This window comes from Acanthaster planci, linkage group LG14 (genome assembly GCF_054643075.1).
Source record: "Acanthaster planci isolate LZ-2023a linkage group LG14, COTS_SCS, whole genome shotgun sequence".
NCBI classification, from domain to species: domain Eukaryota; kingdom Metazoa; phylum Echinodermata; class Asteroidea; order Valvatida; family Acanthasteridae; genus Acanthaster; species Acanthaster planci.
In genome coordinates, this window is record NC_141790.1 from 3,615,538 (window position 1) to 3,631,153 (window position 15,616).

The 15,616-nt window shown below is 43.0% G+C and overlaps 1 protein-coding gene across 1 annotated transcript; it reads left to right on the plus strand.

The window, feature by feature from the left end:
* The first annotated feature begins 764 nt into the window (after positions 1 to 764).
* On the plus strand, positions 765 to 15,392 carry LOC110987000 (endothelin-converting enzyme homolog). Its single transcript, XM_087145295.1, has 14 exons — positions 765 to 953; positions 1,624 to 1,821; positions 2,096 to 2,224; positions 2,745 to 2,918; positions 3,029 to 3,079; positions 3,729 to 3,881; positions 4,429 to 4,640; positions 7,584 to 7,806; positions 8,557 to 8,733; positions 10,317 to 10,420; positions 10,775 to 10,885; positions 12,840 to 13,026; positions 13,538 to 13,773; positions 15,293 to 15,392. Exons 1-14 carry the CDS (start codon positions 867 to 869, stop codon positions 15,390 to 15,392), a joined length of 2,142 nt encoding a protein of 713 aa, XP_087001421.1. The 5' UTR covers positions 765 to 866.
* The last annotated feature ends 224 nt before the right edge of the window (positions 15,393 to 15,616 follow it).

Here is a 15,616-nt window from a genome sequence, read left to right on the forward strand (position 1 = left end):
CAGATGGCAAGTCCGTAAGAAAACACACGTACGTACCTTGAAAAGGGACTAAGTCACGCGTAGAGTTCCTGTCTGGGTCCTTCTCCGAGCATTTTCCGACTGTTCTTAAACCACGTACAGCGTCACGTTTTCCACGCTCTGCGGGATACACCTTGTATATGGACTTGGGAAAAGGACTCGACTACAGCGCTGTACAAATTGGTATGAAAAAAGCAGACCCGAAGTTCTTCCACAAGGTCACTAGAAGAAGCTCTTGTGACCTGACCTTAAGCATATTGTCTGATTTAACATCTGGTTCTGAGCCGAATTCACCCCAAATTACGCGATGAAATATTCTGAAGAGATCAACAACTATTAAAAGGGTAAACTGTTATACCCTTCAATAACCGAAGATATTCAGTGCAAGCAAGGGATGGTGTAGTCTAACTCACCTGTCAGAATACAAGAGTTCTGAAAAGAAAAGAGACAGAGAGATAAAAATGTAAACTGCCGGCCGTGGGCGACAATAGGATTGCAGGGGGATGCTCTCATCTGCAGCTATGCTCATGCCCTTTCCTTGTACGGGACCTTCCCTGCATTCTCACTCTAGATTCAGTCTGCATGTTTAAGCATGCCCCAGACTGCCTCCTGCAGTACGGTGGGGGTCAACGAAGGTCCAAGGGGGACCATCAGGACCCTGGCTCGTTTAACGTGATTGAGCAGGCCAAGAACCGTCGTTTGCAAAGTCGTTAGACGTGACTGGAGAGGAGAAAAAATACGTGTACATGTACTTGTCTATTCAGGAACTGGGGCACTCCGCTCACAGAGCTCAGACTGGGCAGGCCGGTACAAAGGCGCGGTCTATCTCCAAACACTAAACTTTGAAAATGGAATTTTGTACCGTGAGCAACTTTCTGATCCTGATTCTACTTCTTGGAACGGCAAATGGTCTCCCCTGCAACGGACCCAAAGGGGTAAATTTTCCTTCCACATTCCTTCTTTTTTCCTTTTTTTAAATTATTGCATGGAATATAGGCCTACACTTCCCCTCAAGTGCAATTTGTTTAGAGTGAAGAATGTTTGTATACGTATTGTATACATTCCCAATTTGCTAGTGTACATTTTATTCCGTAAAACTGTAAACATAAATATGCTTTTCACCTTATGCTTATCTTTAAAGTATTGCTAAATTGTGTCAAATGCCAGTTATTCTCATGATCAAAACCCGCACGTAGTCTTTAGTCAAACTGTGAGTGCATTTTGGCACAATGTTTTATACACGTGATTAGCTTCTGGACTTGCCTGTTGAAAATTAGCCAATGGATTCCCCTGAGTCACAAAGGTATTTAAAATGGCAGACTTCAAATAGCATCTCTATGGCATAATGATGAGATTGTACATAAAATGGCGAAAATTCCGCTGTGTGGTTTTGCGTCTCAAAAACGATTTACTCAGTATTACGAAGTGTGAGTGAAAAAACTGCTTCCTGTATATCCCATCTGAAATGATTACGGTTTATTATACGCGGTCGAATGTATATATTGCAGCCAAAACCTAACCCGGACAGTTGGTGATATTTTGAATAGATAATCATTAGTCTGTACTTATTTGTTGCTTTATGTTGTTCAACCACTCCGCATGCAGCCGTTATGCCTACAACCGCGCTGCATCCAGACTACCGCCGACATTCTGCGTGTGATGGATCTGGACGCCGACCCGTGCCAGGATTTCTACCAGTTCGCCTGTGGTAATTTTGCCAAGGTGTCGGAGATTCCCGAAGGCGAGACTAGATGGACACCCATTCGGCAAACTCAATATCAAAACCAAAAACTTGTGCAGAAGGTATAAGAATTGCAGTTGGACTTTTACCTCTGTTTTTAACTGATTACAAATGCATAGCCACGCCCCTTAAGGCAGATGATATGAGATGCCAAATAGATCGCACAGGAAATGAACTACTATAAATCACTTCTAGCCTCAACAATAGGGAAGTTTAGCTCGGCCAAAGATTGTTCATGATTTTCTCAAATGCTTCAGATTCAAAATTTTCACACCGTCTTTGAACAGGAATACCGTTTGTAAATCTTGTTTTACTTGTGTCTTTATTACTTGATAGTTCCTAGAGCAAGATGGCTACAATTACAAAGGAGTTAGAAGCGAGGCTCTGGTGAAGGCCAAGACCTATTTTCGGACTTGCATGAACCAGACATTCAAAGCGGAGAATGGTTTCGACCCACTGTTGCAAGTGAGATCTTGGATTTATTCAAAGCTGACTCGCTTGAGTCACCTGTTACTTTGAAAATATTCAGTGCCCTCTCAGCAATTTTAACAGCTAGCTTCAATACACAGTCAAAGAGGGTCTGGTTTTCCTCAGCTCTTTGCCTGAAGTGGTGTCAATTTTGTAGGGGGGTGGAACCCTTCAAAAATATGTACAAAAATGGCTGCATTTTTGAGTCACTTTACAGTAGTTCTTGAGGTCTTGCCTCAGCCTCCATCCGCCGATTAACTGATGTGGGTCTGGCTCTCTGGTAGTTTCATCGGACTTCTAAAAGTGGTTTTCCCATTTGCCGGGAATTATAGATCGGGTGATTAGGAAAAGGTCTGGCGCACTTGTTCACGTAGCTCGGCATCTAGCTGCCTGTTGACCCTTGTGTAATACTGAAGTCGTTACCCTGGATCCCGCTTGGCATGTCATTTTCCAATACGGCACCTTGAACTGCCTCTCCTGCAATCCCTGAGGGAGTTTCCTTTCCTTTCCCTTTCAGCTCATAGATTCCGTCGGTGGATGGAATCTCCTACCAGAACGCGGCAGCGCCGTTGAGGGCGACATTTCCCGTCTCGCCTATCGGTTGGCGGAGATCTACAACTTGGGCATCCAGCTGCTGTTTGCCATGGACATCGGCCCAGACGACCACAACTCCAGTCTGAATATCGTCCAAGTGAGTCCCGCAAACTCAGCCAATTATTAAACCGCGATATCTCTAACGTCTTATTTTCCAAAACGCACAATAAGATCTCTTGGTAAGCATTGGTTTTTGTATTTTCTCAGTTTCAGCAGTACGGCCTGAGCCTCCACCAACCTGGGTACTACGAGGAATCAGTAAGTTTTATAAGTTGCCAGAATACAGTTACTTTAATTAAGGGATCGTTTTTCTATCAATCTATTTGACCTCACTTTGTTCCCATTTTTGATAAGCGTCATTATTGTCAAAGCATAATCCGCTGATTTTTCTCGCGTTTGGCAGTGGATGGCTTACATGGCTGTCCACTGGTGGAGTGTCACAACGTTCACCGGATAATCTTTGCCTGTATTTTTTTTATCTCAAAAACAATGCAACCAAAATTCACAACCTACACTTTTTCTTAGAACTCACCACAGGTTGATTTTTTTTTTTAGGTTTTTTGAAGATATTTACGGGCTTTCGTAGCTTTTAGCGAGATTTGTTGCCGATGGAGTTGTAAAAAAACTGCAGAGATTGTACGGCGCTTGTTCAAAAGGAATGTCACGAAAATAGTACCGATTTTTAAGTTAAAAGTCTACATGGGTCACAGAGGGTTTTGCGAGATCCTGGTGCGATCCTATAGACCATAGTCTGAGGGTCACTTTAAACCTGCTTCGAAGACATCGTTTGGTTAGTTGGCAGTTCAATAATTTCAACATTTTCACAAGTGAGATACTTCACGATGTGATGGTATTATTGTTTACCAACACAGCTCTGTCATGATTATATTCCCTCGTTACTCTTCAGAAACGTGAATTGCTCGATGCTTTCGTTGACCTCGGCGTCACGGTGATGACTTTGCTCCGTGACCCACGCAGTCCCAGGGAGCTTGTCGAGACACGGGTGGACGCGAGGTCCCGGATGGAGGACATTGTGGAGTTCGAAAGAGCAATGAGCAGGGTGAGGCTGAGTGAAACCGTTTGTCCGAGAGTTTTCTGTTTTCTCATTTTCATCTGATTAAAACAAGCTTCAGGGCTGTCTTAATTTCAGCTAATTTCAAATCGCAAATTTATGGTTAAATACATGTATGTATCATCCAAAGAAGTGACCTTGATTTTGAAGCTATTTCTGCACGAAAAGTTACTACAAAATAAGACACCTTGGTGTCGTAAATTGTCTTACTAGTGGCAATTCAATGTTGTTTCATGACCACGCAGGACAGTAGGCCAGTGAGCAAACTTTCCTCACAAATATTTTCAATGATCAAATTTTAGGTTAACGTTTTCAACCGACAGTAACACTACCGTCATATGTCATGAAAGTCAAAAATATCTTTTTCAGTCAGATGTCAGAAGGATGTAAAACTCGTATAAGCAGAGGTATACGGTTGCGCAAAATATGTCATGGCGGTTCAAAATAATAACACTGTCATGAAACTATTGCAGTTTATGAGCAGGACAGTGTCTTCCACATCCAACCGTTTGTTTTTGGATTTGTGGCATTACAGTTATATGTCCCGTTCCCAAAACTGCAAGATCCTCTCGCCATTAACAACAAGATGTCCCTGCAGAAATTTGCGGACATGATGCCGGACTTCGATCTGCTGGGCTACGTGAGGCATGCCTTCGGCCGGGATATAGGCAGCGACCGGGAAGTCCTGGTCTACACCCCAGCCTACTTCCGGAAACTGAATGACCTGCTCAGAGACACTCCGGACAGGTGCAGTAAAATGGTGGATCCAGAACCAAAATTCAGGGGTCTGTTGTTCGGCGGGGAGCAGTGGCGCACCGAAGGGGGGGGTAGGGGCTTGTGGGCCCCCTCTTCCGGTTTATTTGTTTGTTGTCTGTTTGTTTTCTGAAAAGCGAAATTACAATGCTCAACTATATTTTAATCACTTCTCGCCGGATGACAGGTAAACACACACACTTTTCCTTTATTTTAATACTTTATCCACGGAGGAAGACGTACTAATATATCGTGCCTAGTTGGGCCAAAAGGCGGAAGATGATCCTGCACGCGGATGCTGCTACCATCCTCTATGCTGCTACTAAGTGGAGCCCCCCCCCTCCATCCACCCACCCACAATAATCCGGAAATGCCTTTCATGAGAATCAGAATTGAATTGGGTAGCCCACACTATACACAAAAGAACTAAGGGGTTAAGCCTCGGGAGCGAAACAAGACTTACAAAAGAGGTCAGGTTTAACATCCCAACTAGCAACTCCTTTGTATAGAAATATGTGTTCTAAAAACACACATGGCCACGGGTGACGCCTGTATGCGCTTTGGACCTTTTTGCATGTGAACTGCTTTTCAAGCAACGCGCTGAAAAGAAGACACCACTGTGGAAAATTACGGGGGCGCAATCCATTCCAAAAAGGCATTCTCATTAATCTTTAATAAAGGATTTTCAGTCGCGTGATTTTTGACATACGTTCAATTTACACAGATAGGTTATAGGTTATAGGTTATGGACCTTTGCGTGTGAATTGCTTGAGTCTGGACACGCGCCATATTTTTCTAATAGGGCAAATGGCCGGAACTCGGTAGTTATGCCTCCCTTCATGAGCGCCAGAAATCATTTGCGACAGAAAAATACGCCCAGAGGGGAAGAAAACCTGACTATAACTGGTTATAAATGCATTCTGATACTAGCCCTGATTAAGTCTGTAAATCCAAGCCTGCTGTGATGCAACGAAGGGGTGGAGGTTGCTTGGGAATCAGTGGCTATTCCATACCAACCCTCCCAACAACATATCCTGCTTACGCTATGGATCGAGGTAGAGCAAAACTGTAGCCCTCGTTGTCCTTTTTGTATGTTGATGCTGCATTTAGGGGCTTTTGTCTTTAATGCAGGCATTGGGATGGAAGGGAAATTTCGACAGTTCTCTGGATCTGTTGATTCTCAATATATTCAGAAATAAACATAAATTACGCCATAGGGACCATGATTCCCTTTGACCCCTGGATCAGCCTACTGGTAGAGTGAATCGATAGACCGAGGTGGCCTTAGCAATACAAGTAATGTATAAATTGTACACATCTCCCTATTTTACCCATATTAAGAGCCATTTCACGTAAATACCAGACCTATGTGTCCACGGTTTTTCATACTTTTTAGGATGAAACAGTTTGGGGCGCAATTAAACAAAAAAGACTTTTCAAATTCATACATAGCCCCTTGCTATGGAAACAGCTCATTTTGTGGTTTGGGGCATATTAAGCCAAATTAGGGCTCTGAAAAACTGGTTTTTAGCTTATATTTAAAAGTCCACCTAACCAAAATACAAAAATATTCCACAGCTCCACTTATATCACTTTAAAGGATCACCCTTGCCTCTGTTTCAGACAAACCATTATCGCTTTAAGTGTCACCCTTATGCTCTTGTATCAGCTTGCATCGAAGTTTGTTTTTAGAACTTGCGAAATTGACAGTATAATCTTCTCTGTGCCCCTCAAAACGTCAACTTGCCAGAGATCTCAGAATATGTTCCTGTAGTTAAGATAAGGGCCAACATTGTTCTTTTCATATGGGGATGAGAAAATCGTGGGCAATGTATCCTGCTGTGAAAGTTTTGCCTCGTCATTTTTTTCAAAATACAGAAACCCCTTGCTTTGGGGTTTCCCTTAGTTTGAGTCAATAATGAGGCAATTTCTCCTATGTGTGCGTCAAATGAAATAAAATATTCTCGCTCTTCATGGGCCACTATATCCCACTCATATGAAAAAAAATGGTGGCCAATACATGCACAGAATTAATGCTACTTGCCACGTAGATGATGGCGGATCTTAAAGTTTTCCAGCAACACGCTGAAAAGAAGACACCCCTGTGGTAAATTACGGCATTCCTTCCCAAAAGCCATTCTCATTAATCTTTAATAGAGGATTTTCAGTTGCGTAATTTGTGACATGCGTTCAATTTACACAGACGTGTGCGGAAACGCGCCCGCTTTCGAAGTCTCTCAAAATTCTTGCGTATAAATGAAATGGCCAATAGAAATACCCAGATTCTAAAATCCCCCGCCTACACGAAAATAGAATGTTTCCTAAAATGCCCTTGCTAGTCAGGTTACTTCACGTGAAAAAGCTCAGTAGAGGACATGAGGACAACTTTTACCCAGTGGATTTGCACTATGTGAGGACAATGGCAGTAATAGGCCTACTTAGGGGGGTGGTCACAGTCTCTCCATACTACAGAACTCTACTGTAGCTAATAAAAGGCACAAATGTAAAATGATTAGAGAACAGAAGGTTTTGTTTATATTGAAAAGTAAATACATCCATGTTTCAACCAAAAAGGTCATAAAGATTCCCTGAGCCAATTAGTCTGTCCGTGAGAGGGAAATGTAGATTTTCATCATGTCTTGAGAAACTTTTAGAATTTTTGTTTAAAGAGGATATATATGGGCCATTCTGAGAGACATATTAAAAATTAGAATGGTACGGTAGCGTATAAAGGGCCACGTACAAAACATTTCCTGTATCTATCTCGGCGTGGCGAGTTACTATATCGCAGCGGGAGATAGAAAATCGAAAATATGCAATTGGCCTTTACATGTTTCCGTAGAATGGCAAGTTTTCCGATTTTGGGAAAATTGGATTATTTTGATCGGCTCTTGCGTCTGTAGTCTTCTCTTACGTCCTGAGTAATTTCTATTCCAGGGTACTGGAAGATTACAGCTTGCTCTTCATGACGCGGAGTTACATCAAGTACCTTCCTGAACCGTTTCGGGAGGCACAGAAGAAGTACATCAACGTGCTTACGGGGGCCACCAAGCGGCCGACGCTCCTCGACCAGTGCTTGAAGGAGGTCGACCGAACGTTTGGTGATGTGACGGGCGCCCTCTTTGTGGAGGAGAAGTTCTCCGAAGCTGCAAAGCGAAAGGTCTGTACGCTTAAAAGTATCGTTTTAATTAGAGTGGCCTGTAAGGGATGTCGTACATGGCCTCTCTTGCGACACGACAGAAAAAGTGCTTGTAATTGTGTCGAAATGATGCAGTGGAGTGGGGTTCGCTTGTCTCCGCTGCCTTATTTAGGGGGATGCAATAGGCTACGTTTTGTCAAGGAAGTGTAATATAATGATACACAGAGCACTACCGGGCCACAAGCTACGATATAAACGCAGGCTTATACCGTGCGCATGGATCATGGTACAAGGAAGTGTTGACGTGTGCTTTTGACTGAATGAATTCTGTCCAATGAGGGCTCAAAGAAATTACGTCATGCATCCTGGAGAAAAACAGCGATCTAAGAGATCGCGTTAGAGCTAGTAGGGACGAGATGGATGAGGTTATAAAACAGAATGGCCAACTTTGTATATGACATCTGCAATGAGTAACAGAGTTCTTAAAGTAACGCCTGCTAGAGGAACAAGTCATTGATGACAAAGGCAGGTTGGGTAGACCACAATGGACGCCATGCCGCCATGTCTTAACTCCTCGGTGGCATCATCAAGACCGCCATGGTGTTGCAAATTGGGCACTGTCTGGTCCTCCATATATAAACGATAAGCAGAGTTTTGAGCCAAGACGTGTGGACTTTTTTTTTTAATCACAGGAGTCACACAATGAGAACCCTCCCATTAGTGTGAATAAAATAGTAATGATTGCACTTAATTGAACCTCCTTTTGAGTAGACAGAGGAGATACTGGGATACATACGGGCTGCCTTCCTTGAGAACTTACCACGGGTTCGCTGGTTGGACAAGAAGGCTAAGGTCATTACTGGGGAGAAGGCTAGAGCCATGATCGTGAAGATTGGCTTTCCAGACTGGATTCTGGACCCAGCACAGTTGGATAAATACTTCGAAGGGGTAAGTAAGAACATTTGAATGTTTGTGGCTCCCATAAAATTGTATTCCTAATCGTTGCATACCGCTTTTCAGTGTCAAGCGCGAGTCCTGAAAGCTGGATGGGTTCCTTGTGAACAAGATTTCTGAACGAAGCTCTAAAGGTGACATATTTGGCGAATATTTTGTCCCGTGAATGGACTTTCCTCTTGATTGGTAATGGCCCTAAAGGGTTGACTTTCTCAAGGAGTGTTACCAATGGCCCCTTCGCTTAGAAAATGCAGTCAGGTAAATGATCTCCTCGTGGATGCAGGGCCCAGAGGTCCCGTAATAAATAGTTCGGATTCACGATACCGCTACACCAAGGGAAGCCCGCAGGTGTCGCATTATCCGAGGGGAAAGGTCGACATGGCCCACCAACACCCATGCAGTCGCGTTTCTAGGAGGCATGGGGCAAGTGCCCTCAGCATAAGTTCTTTTCTCTCCTTAAAGTGTGAAAAACTTTTCTACAACCAAAGTTGAGTTACTTTCAGATGAAATTCAGCATTCCTGTCTAATTACGCTACTGGCATCGACGCTGTAATTCAGTGTGCCTGGTAACCGCTTTCACGACCAAACACGGCAACTATCCTATCTTTCTCTTGTACTCGGGATGCTGCGACCATTTCAACATTGATCGACCCATCGACTCCATCGATTTTTCTTGACGGATGTTCACCATTTTCAAAGAGCTACCGTACAGCCGGGAAAGCATTCGGTATAGCCGCAAATAGTTAAATACCTATCTCGACTCGTGAGCTGGAGGGAGATATTTTCGGTTACAAACATTGGGGTTTAGCTTTTTTAATTGCTGTGGGGACAAACGTTGCCATGTTATGAACTGCTCCTTGGAAAAGAAAACGTTTTTGATACAAGGATTCATAATGGAAAAGTTCTTTGTTCAAATGACTCGTTATTAATTATTAGGAAGATCATCCTGTTGTGGGGTCTTTCACAAAATCATATCATCTCAATTCTGTCGTTTTGCCCCAAACAATCAATAATGTTTACATCTTTATGATCAAGCATTAAGAGTGTAAATAAGGGGAAGGCACTGCCAAAGATTTGAACCATGCACAACTCTCTATAGACCCATGTCGAATTAGTGTGTCAAGTCGAGTCCAACACAAGTCTCTGCAAGTCCATCCCAAATCCAGCACAAATCATCTAAAGCCACAAGCAGATTATGAACTATGACAAAAGTATTCCTTTGGTATTTTTCTACCAAGCCAATTCTATGATTGGTTGCATGAAAGAACTTGTGAGTGTACTTGTTAGTGGACACGACTTCAACACTGTTTCGAATTAATCTTACCAACGAAGAACCCCTCGTTTCCGTGAAAACCATGCTCGCTCAATCTATAGTGAGATTGGTGAAAATTATGATTAGTCTCCTGACCAAACATTTCTAGCCGTTTTCAATACAGCTTCTTGATCATCCAGCATTGAATCGAACACATCAGGGATATCAGTTGGAGTCTATGATAAACAAGCTTGACATCTAGGTTAATTCCTGTGATTTTCCTAATCTATTTACTAGCGAGTATTTCGTTCTGATTTTTTAACAGCTCCATGTATCGGCGGATAACGCTCTTCAAAATCAGGCTAACTACAAACGTTTCTTATATGTAAACATCTCAGAAATTCTCGATTTTCCGGTGGACAAGAACAGGTAATGTATGTTAAAGTTGGCATCCTTAAACCAAGTAAATAAAGCCACAAATTAATCTAATAATATGCTTGAAGGAACCTTATGGGGGTCTTGAAGAACTGGTATCCGGTTTGTAAATGACTTAGTCAAACATGTGCACGCACCAATGACCGCAAGCCTCCATTTTTCATTGGATGAACACTCAAGTTGCTCGTTAACTTCCGGTCCCTTATTTCCATGTAGCTCTATGTGTAGTGGGCGTGGTTTAAATTGAAGTGACGACATGAACCGGATGCATCTCAAGCATTGACACACTTTCCTAATATTTTGCAAGAAATGTTCTCTTCTTTGTAAATCTGATTTTTTTTCTTCCAGTTGGGACGTCAGCCCAGGTAAGGTGAGTGCACAATACGACTATTCGCGCAACGAGCTGGTGTTTCCTGCCGGCATTCTGCAACCACCGTTCTTCAGCAATGATCTGCCGGCGTAAGTCATTACGAGAGCTGGGTATAGGCCGCCTCCCCCCTCCAAACATGAACCATCACTGCAAAGCCATTGCTTGCACGACTGTCCTTCAGCAGGTTTTTACTAAACGACAGATGAACACACATAGAAATAGCTGTATCAATTCACTATTGTACAAACGCCTGGTATAGGGTGTCGCATACCAGTAGGTGTGGGCGAGTAGTGAATCAATAAATAGTCGCGACTAGACGAGATTATTTCATTGTTTATTTGTCCATTAAAAATCATGTCCGCGGTTGCATAACATAACACGGGGTTAATTTGGGATGATGTCACACTGTGTTTCAATATTTCCGTTTAGATGGTTGGACTTTTGCGCTATCGTGAAGAAAATACGAAGCTGTTTTTAAGATAAAAACTGTCTTCAGAACCGCTTGTGATATTCTTTTTTTGTTTCTCTGCTTACTTACTACCACTTTTTGAAGGAAACCTTAATCGTTCGGCAATTCGATCAACAACTTTGCAGAGGTGAAAAGCACACGGCGCTTAGGTCCGACTTTTGCCCCACCCGCGACACAGTGCTACGATTGCAATGAAGGACCAGTTTATGGCCGGGCTGCGTGCATGCGTGCGCGCACTGAATCGGGCAGAGGGCTCCCTTTAGTTGTGGAGTCTGACGTTCGTAAACATGTCAAATAAACATTGAGGGAGAAAGGAATTAGCAGCAGATTTGATCTCCGAACATGATTTTATATTTTCTGTGTATGTATTCAATGTTTTAATGACGTTATTTCGAGTTGCACTGCTCTCACAAGAGACGATACACTCATTTAGCGAAGCGAATTTTCGAGAAATTTTATGTTCACGTGGTTTTGTGTTTCGTTGCCCGTGCGGAACCGACTCATATGCAGAGTCCTGCCACGCTTATTCAGAGCGATACACGGCATCGCCACTTCAGTTTTTTGTACAATTTTAAGAATCAACGGCTTCAGAGATATTTTTGTTACAAATGATCAACGCAAGTCCTGTCACTTTTGAGAGTCTTCATTTCGACAGCTTACGTCCAAAATTCCAACCACTTCTGTGTTCATGGTAGCCGGACAAAAATTAAATCGCTGCACATTTCAAATAAAAGGAATTATTCCTACATGTTTCGGCAGACTAGTTTCATGCAAAACACGGATTTATCTTACCCAATGCAGGTAACATTACCGTCAATTTCGTGGTGTTTTACGTACAACATGTACAGGACATGTACATGTACTTTGCATACATGATACCTGTATAGAGTAAATACGTCACGCGTACATTAGTGTGTGAAAAGCATTAGCGCGAGAACCAGCGTGCGCATCAACACGCGTGCGTACTCCGTTGGTTTCCACCGTACTTTCTGGTTCAAAACGACGTCACACTTCGGTACTCTATATGGAACGAGTATTCATTCAGGCAGTGCTAATGTATTAAATTTCTTGAGTAATACATTCTGAACTGAAAACTTTTGTGAATTTTGATTTTGTATGAAGGAGACTGTCGTAGTACGACAAAGTAACTGCATCTTTGGCGCACTGGAAGAAAGAATTTTTGTCGCTGGGTGTTAGAGTTAGCAGTACACACAGAAAACAATGGAATTTAGACTTACATTTATTTATGAGTGAAGCGCAAAAATTGTTTTCTGTCCGACGTGAATTGTGTTTGGGGTTTGCTCTGGTTTAGTAGTTTATTTGACGGGTTTGAGATTTATAATTGCTTTTGTTTTTAATAAGAAAAGACTACAGAGGCAGAAACTAAATTTCTAATTTCTATCAACTCGACTGAGCAGTTTTAATGAGAATATTTAAGGAATGGGATCGAAACTGTATGCCAGGCTTCTTTCCGAATGAGCTCTATCATGCTAGTGCCTAGTAACTGATCGTGTAAATTTATTTCTGTGCTTATGTGTAGTGATTTCATCGGACCGAGTGTGTTTTTACCACAGGTCCATGGATTTTGGAGCAATAGGAATGATCATGGCTCACGAGCTGGTTCACGGCTTTGACTCGCAGGGAAGACTCTACGATAAAGACGGACTCCTCAACAGCTGGTTGTGGGGAGAGGCAGCCTACAAGGAGAAAACGGATTGCCTCGTACGACAATTTTCACAGTACGCAATAGATGGGCAAAATGTAAGTGACAATGAGCGACAATATGGCTTTCACACTAGATATTCTCTGGAGAGACAGAGGGTACCAGGAATGTTTATTGTGGTGTTGTTCTTAGTAACTTCCAACGCCAGGGTTAACTCACTTCGAGTTTAAAAGAATAAATCAGCTAAACGACTACCGTGTTTTAAGTGCATTCTTGCAGCCAACAGTTTGTATGAACTTAGCTCAACTCGAACACAATTGTCTCTACATAGCTTGCTGACATTTGGAACGATGAAGGAAAAGATTTGAGTAATATTTTGGGGGTTTTCATATCAGTCTATATTTGATCCCATTCCCCAAATCAACTTGTTTAAATCTTGTTTCCCATCACTGACAGGCTGTTCATTTATAGCTAAGGGATCAACCTGAGAAGAGACCAGCTTCTGTTGCACCTTTCAACACAGGATGTACTATGTGCGACTGACACTGCGTTATAAAGTGTTAAATTAGTCTCTAACTTCCTTTCTTTCTTTTTTTTTGCCACCATCAGATAAACGGGGAAACCACTCTGTATGAGAATTTCGCGGACAACGGCGGACTAAAGATTGCCTACCTGGCCTTTCAGAGATGGCGGAGGAACAGTGCAGACGATCTGTCACTGCCGCTGAACTTGACGGCATCCCAGGAATTCTTCCTGGGAATGGGCCAAGCTTGGTGCAGTTACTATACACCAGAAGCCGCTAAGATCTACTTAGACAGGGGCTACCATTCGCCCGAGAAGTACAGGTATGTGTGTGTCGACTTAGCCTGATAAACTTCTGATTTTTGAAGATGCGTCAGTGGTGGCTACCCTTTAATTTGTCACAAAATACTGCGAAAAAGACGCCAAACCAGACCCACCGTCATCTCTCAGAGAGTCATGATTACGTGTACTTTCTTCCTGCATGCGTGGGAATGTTGACCTATCGGGTCGCCATTTGAAAAAAATCCAGTGTCCTGGCATATAGCGCCAGCAGTGCCGCTGGACAGAAAGGTGGGCACCAGTTAAGCCACTGAGTATGGTCACAATCTAATAGGTTCACGCTGTCAATGACTAGACTGAAAGAAGCTTGTTTTCCAATGTCATCCTGAAAAGCAAGGAACATTAAAATCTTGCCAGTAAAATGCCGAAACCGAAAGTGAAATTCTTAAATCTCAACATCTCGTTGGCACCTGCAGGACTCTCAAACCTTTCTTTATTTAAACCAAAATGAAGGGCTGATGATTCATGGCGGAATAATTTCCACCACAAGGTAAATCAAGGGGTCTCTTACTTCCAAACACTCGGTGGCGCACTGTCCACTGCATCGCCCCTCTGTTTTAAATTACTGAGACGCTCAGACGCGTGTGCGGATATCGCTGCTTTTCAAACTTCAGCAACAGGGAAAGTCAACCCCCCCCCACATACACACCATCTCCCACTATCCGAGCAAGTCATCCCCCATTCCACCAAATCCTGCCACAAATTTACGCAACTGCAGGTTGGTCCCATCCCTTTTTACCGTGACAGTCTAATAACAGACTGAAACGAAGCCCAGAGCACAGAGAATAATTTGGATAGCATTGCTCCTCCCCACCCCTTTTAATCGATAGACCAGTTCACAGTGATTTAAGAGTGTTTTCTGAAGACGGCACTGAACAAACGCAGACGATGAGTGAAAATGACGTTGGAATTTGTGCCCCTGTACATTTTCAATGTGTCGTTCAAGCGTTTTGCCTCCACATGCCATTTGTGCGCATGTGCACATAAATTAGAATTTATTGGTGAACCTATGAATGGGCAGACATTTCAGGATGCACGACCTACTTTTGTCTAGCACTTATCGAGTAGGGAGCAGTAGTGTATAGGGGGAATTGGGCCTTGAGCCCTCCCCCAAGTTTTCCTTTTTTTCTCTCTCTTTTTTGGAAAATAATGATACAAAACAACTTCATTTTCAAGTACTACCTCTGATATAGCCAGACCTCCCAGTCCTAATGGTGCAATGGGGGGGGGCTTCAGCATCGTGAGTTATTTTGAGGGGTAAATTTTGGTCCGAGCCCCTATCAGTGTACAAATCCAAATTGTGCTTCAGGTACAGAGTTCATCCAAACAACTACAAGGATCAACAGTTCCGTGTGCGCTGACACGTTCCCGTGACATTTTCGGCAGGCAGCCTTGAGTCTAATACGGCAGACTGCAAAGGACTTTAAGAGATGTGAGGTCGAGCGATATGGATTTTTATTAATTCTCACCCTCCGTAATTTGGCCTGTCATCCTCTTGATTAGGGTCATCGGGTCGTTGTCCAACCTGCCAGCCTTCAGCGAGGCGTTCCAATGTCCCATCGGAAGTCCCATGAATCCTGCCGTGAAGTGTGAGGTGTGGTGATTGCCGTGAAGTGTGAGGTGTGGTGATTCCCGTGTGGTGAGCGAGCGGCCATATTTACCAACCACTTCGAACAGCATTTAATTAATTACAGCTATAAGTGCATTTCTGATTCGCTGTTATTTTGACACTATTCACTTTCCAGCGCTTGTAGATGATATTTTCATTTTCAAATATGTTTTGCTGTTATTTGATTAAATTCAGCCACAAAAGTTTGCTGGACACCT

Coding starts and splice junctions, on each gene's coding strand:
- LOC110987000 (XM_087145295.1), top strand. CDS start 867: ATGGAATTTTGTACCGTGAGCAACTTTCTGATCCTGATTCTACTTCTT. Junction 3,080..3,728: donor CTGGGTACTACGAGGAATCA/GTAAGTTTTATA, acceptor GTTACTCTTCAG/AAACGTGAATTGCTCGATGC. Junction 10,886..12,839: donor TTCAGCAATGATCTGCCGGC/GTAAGTCATTAC, acceptor TTTTTACCACAG/GTCCATGGATTTTGGAGCAA.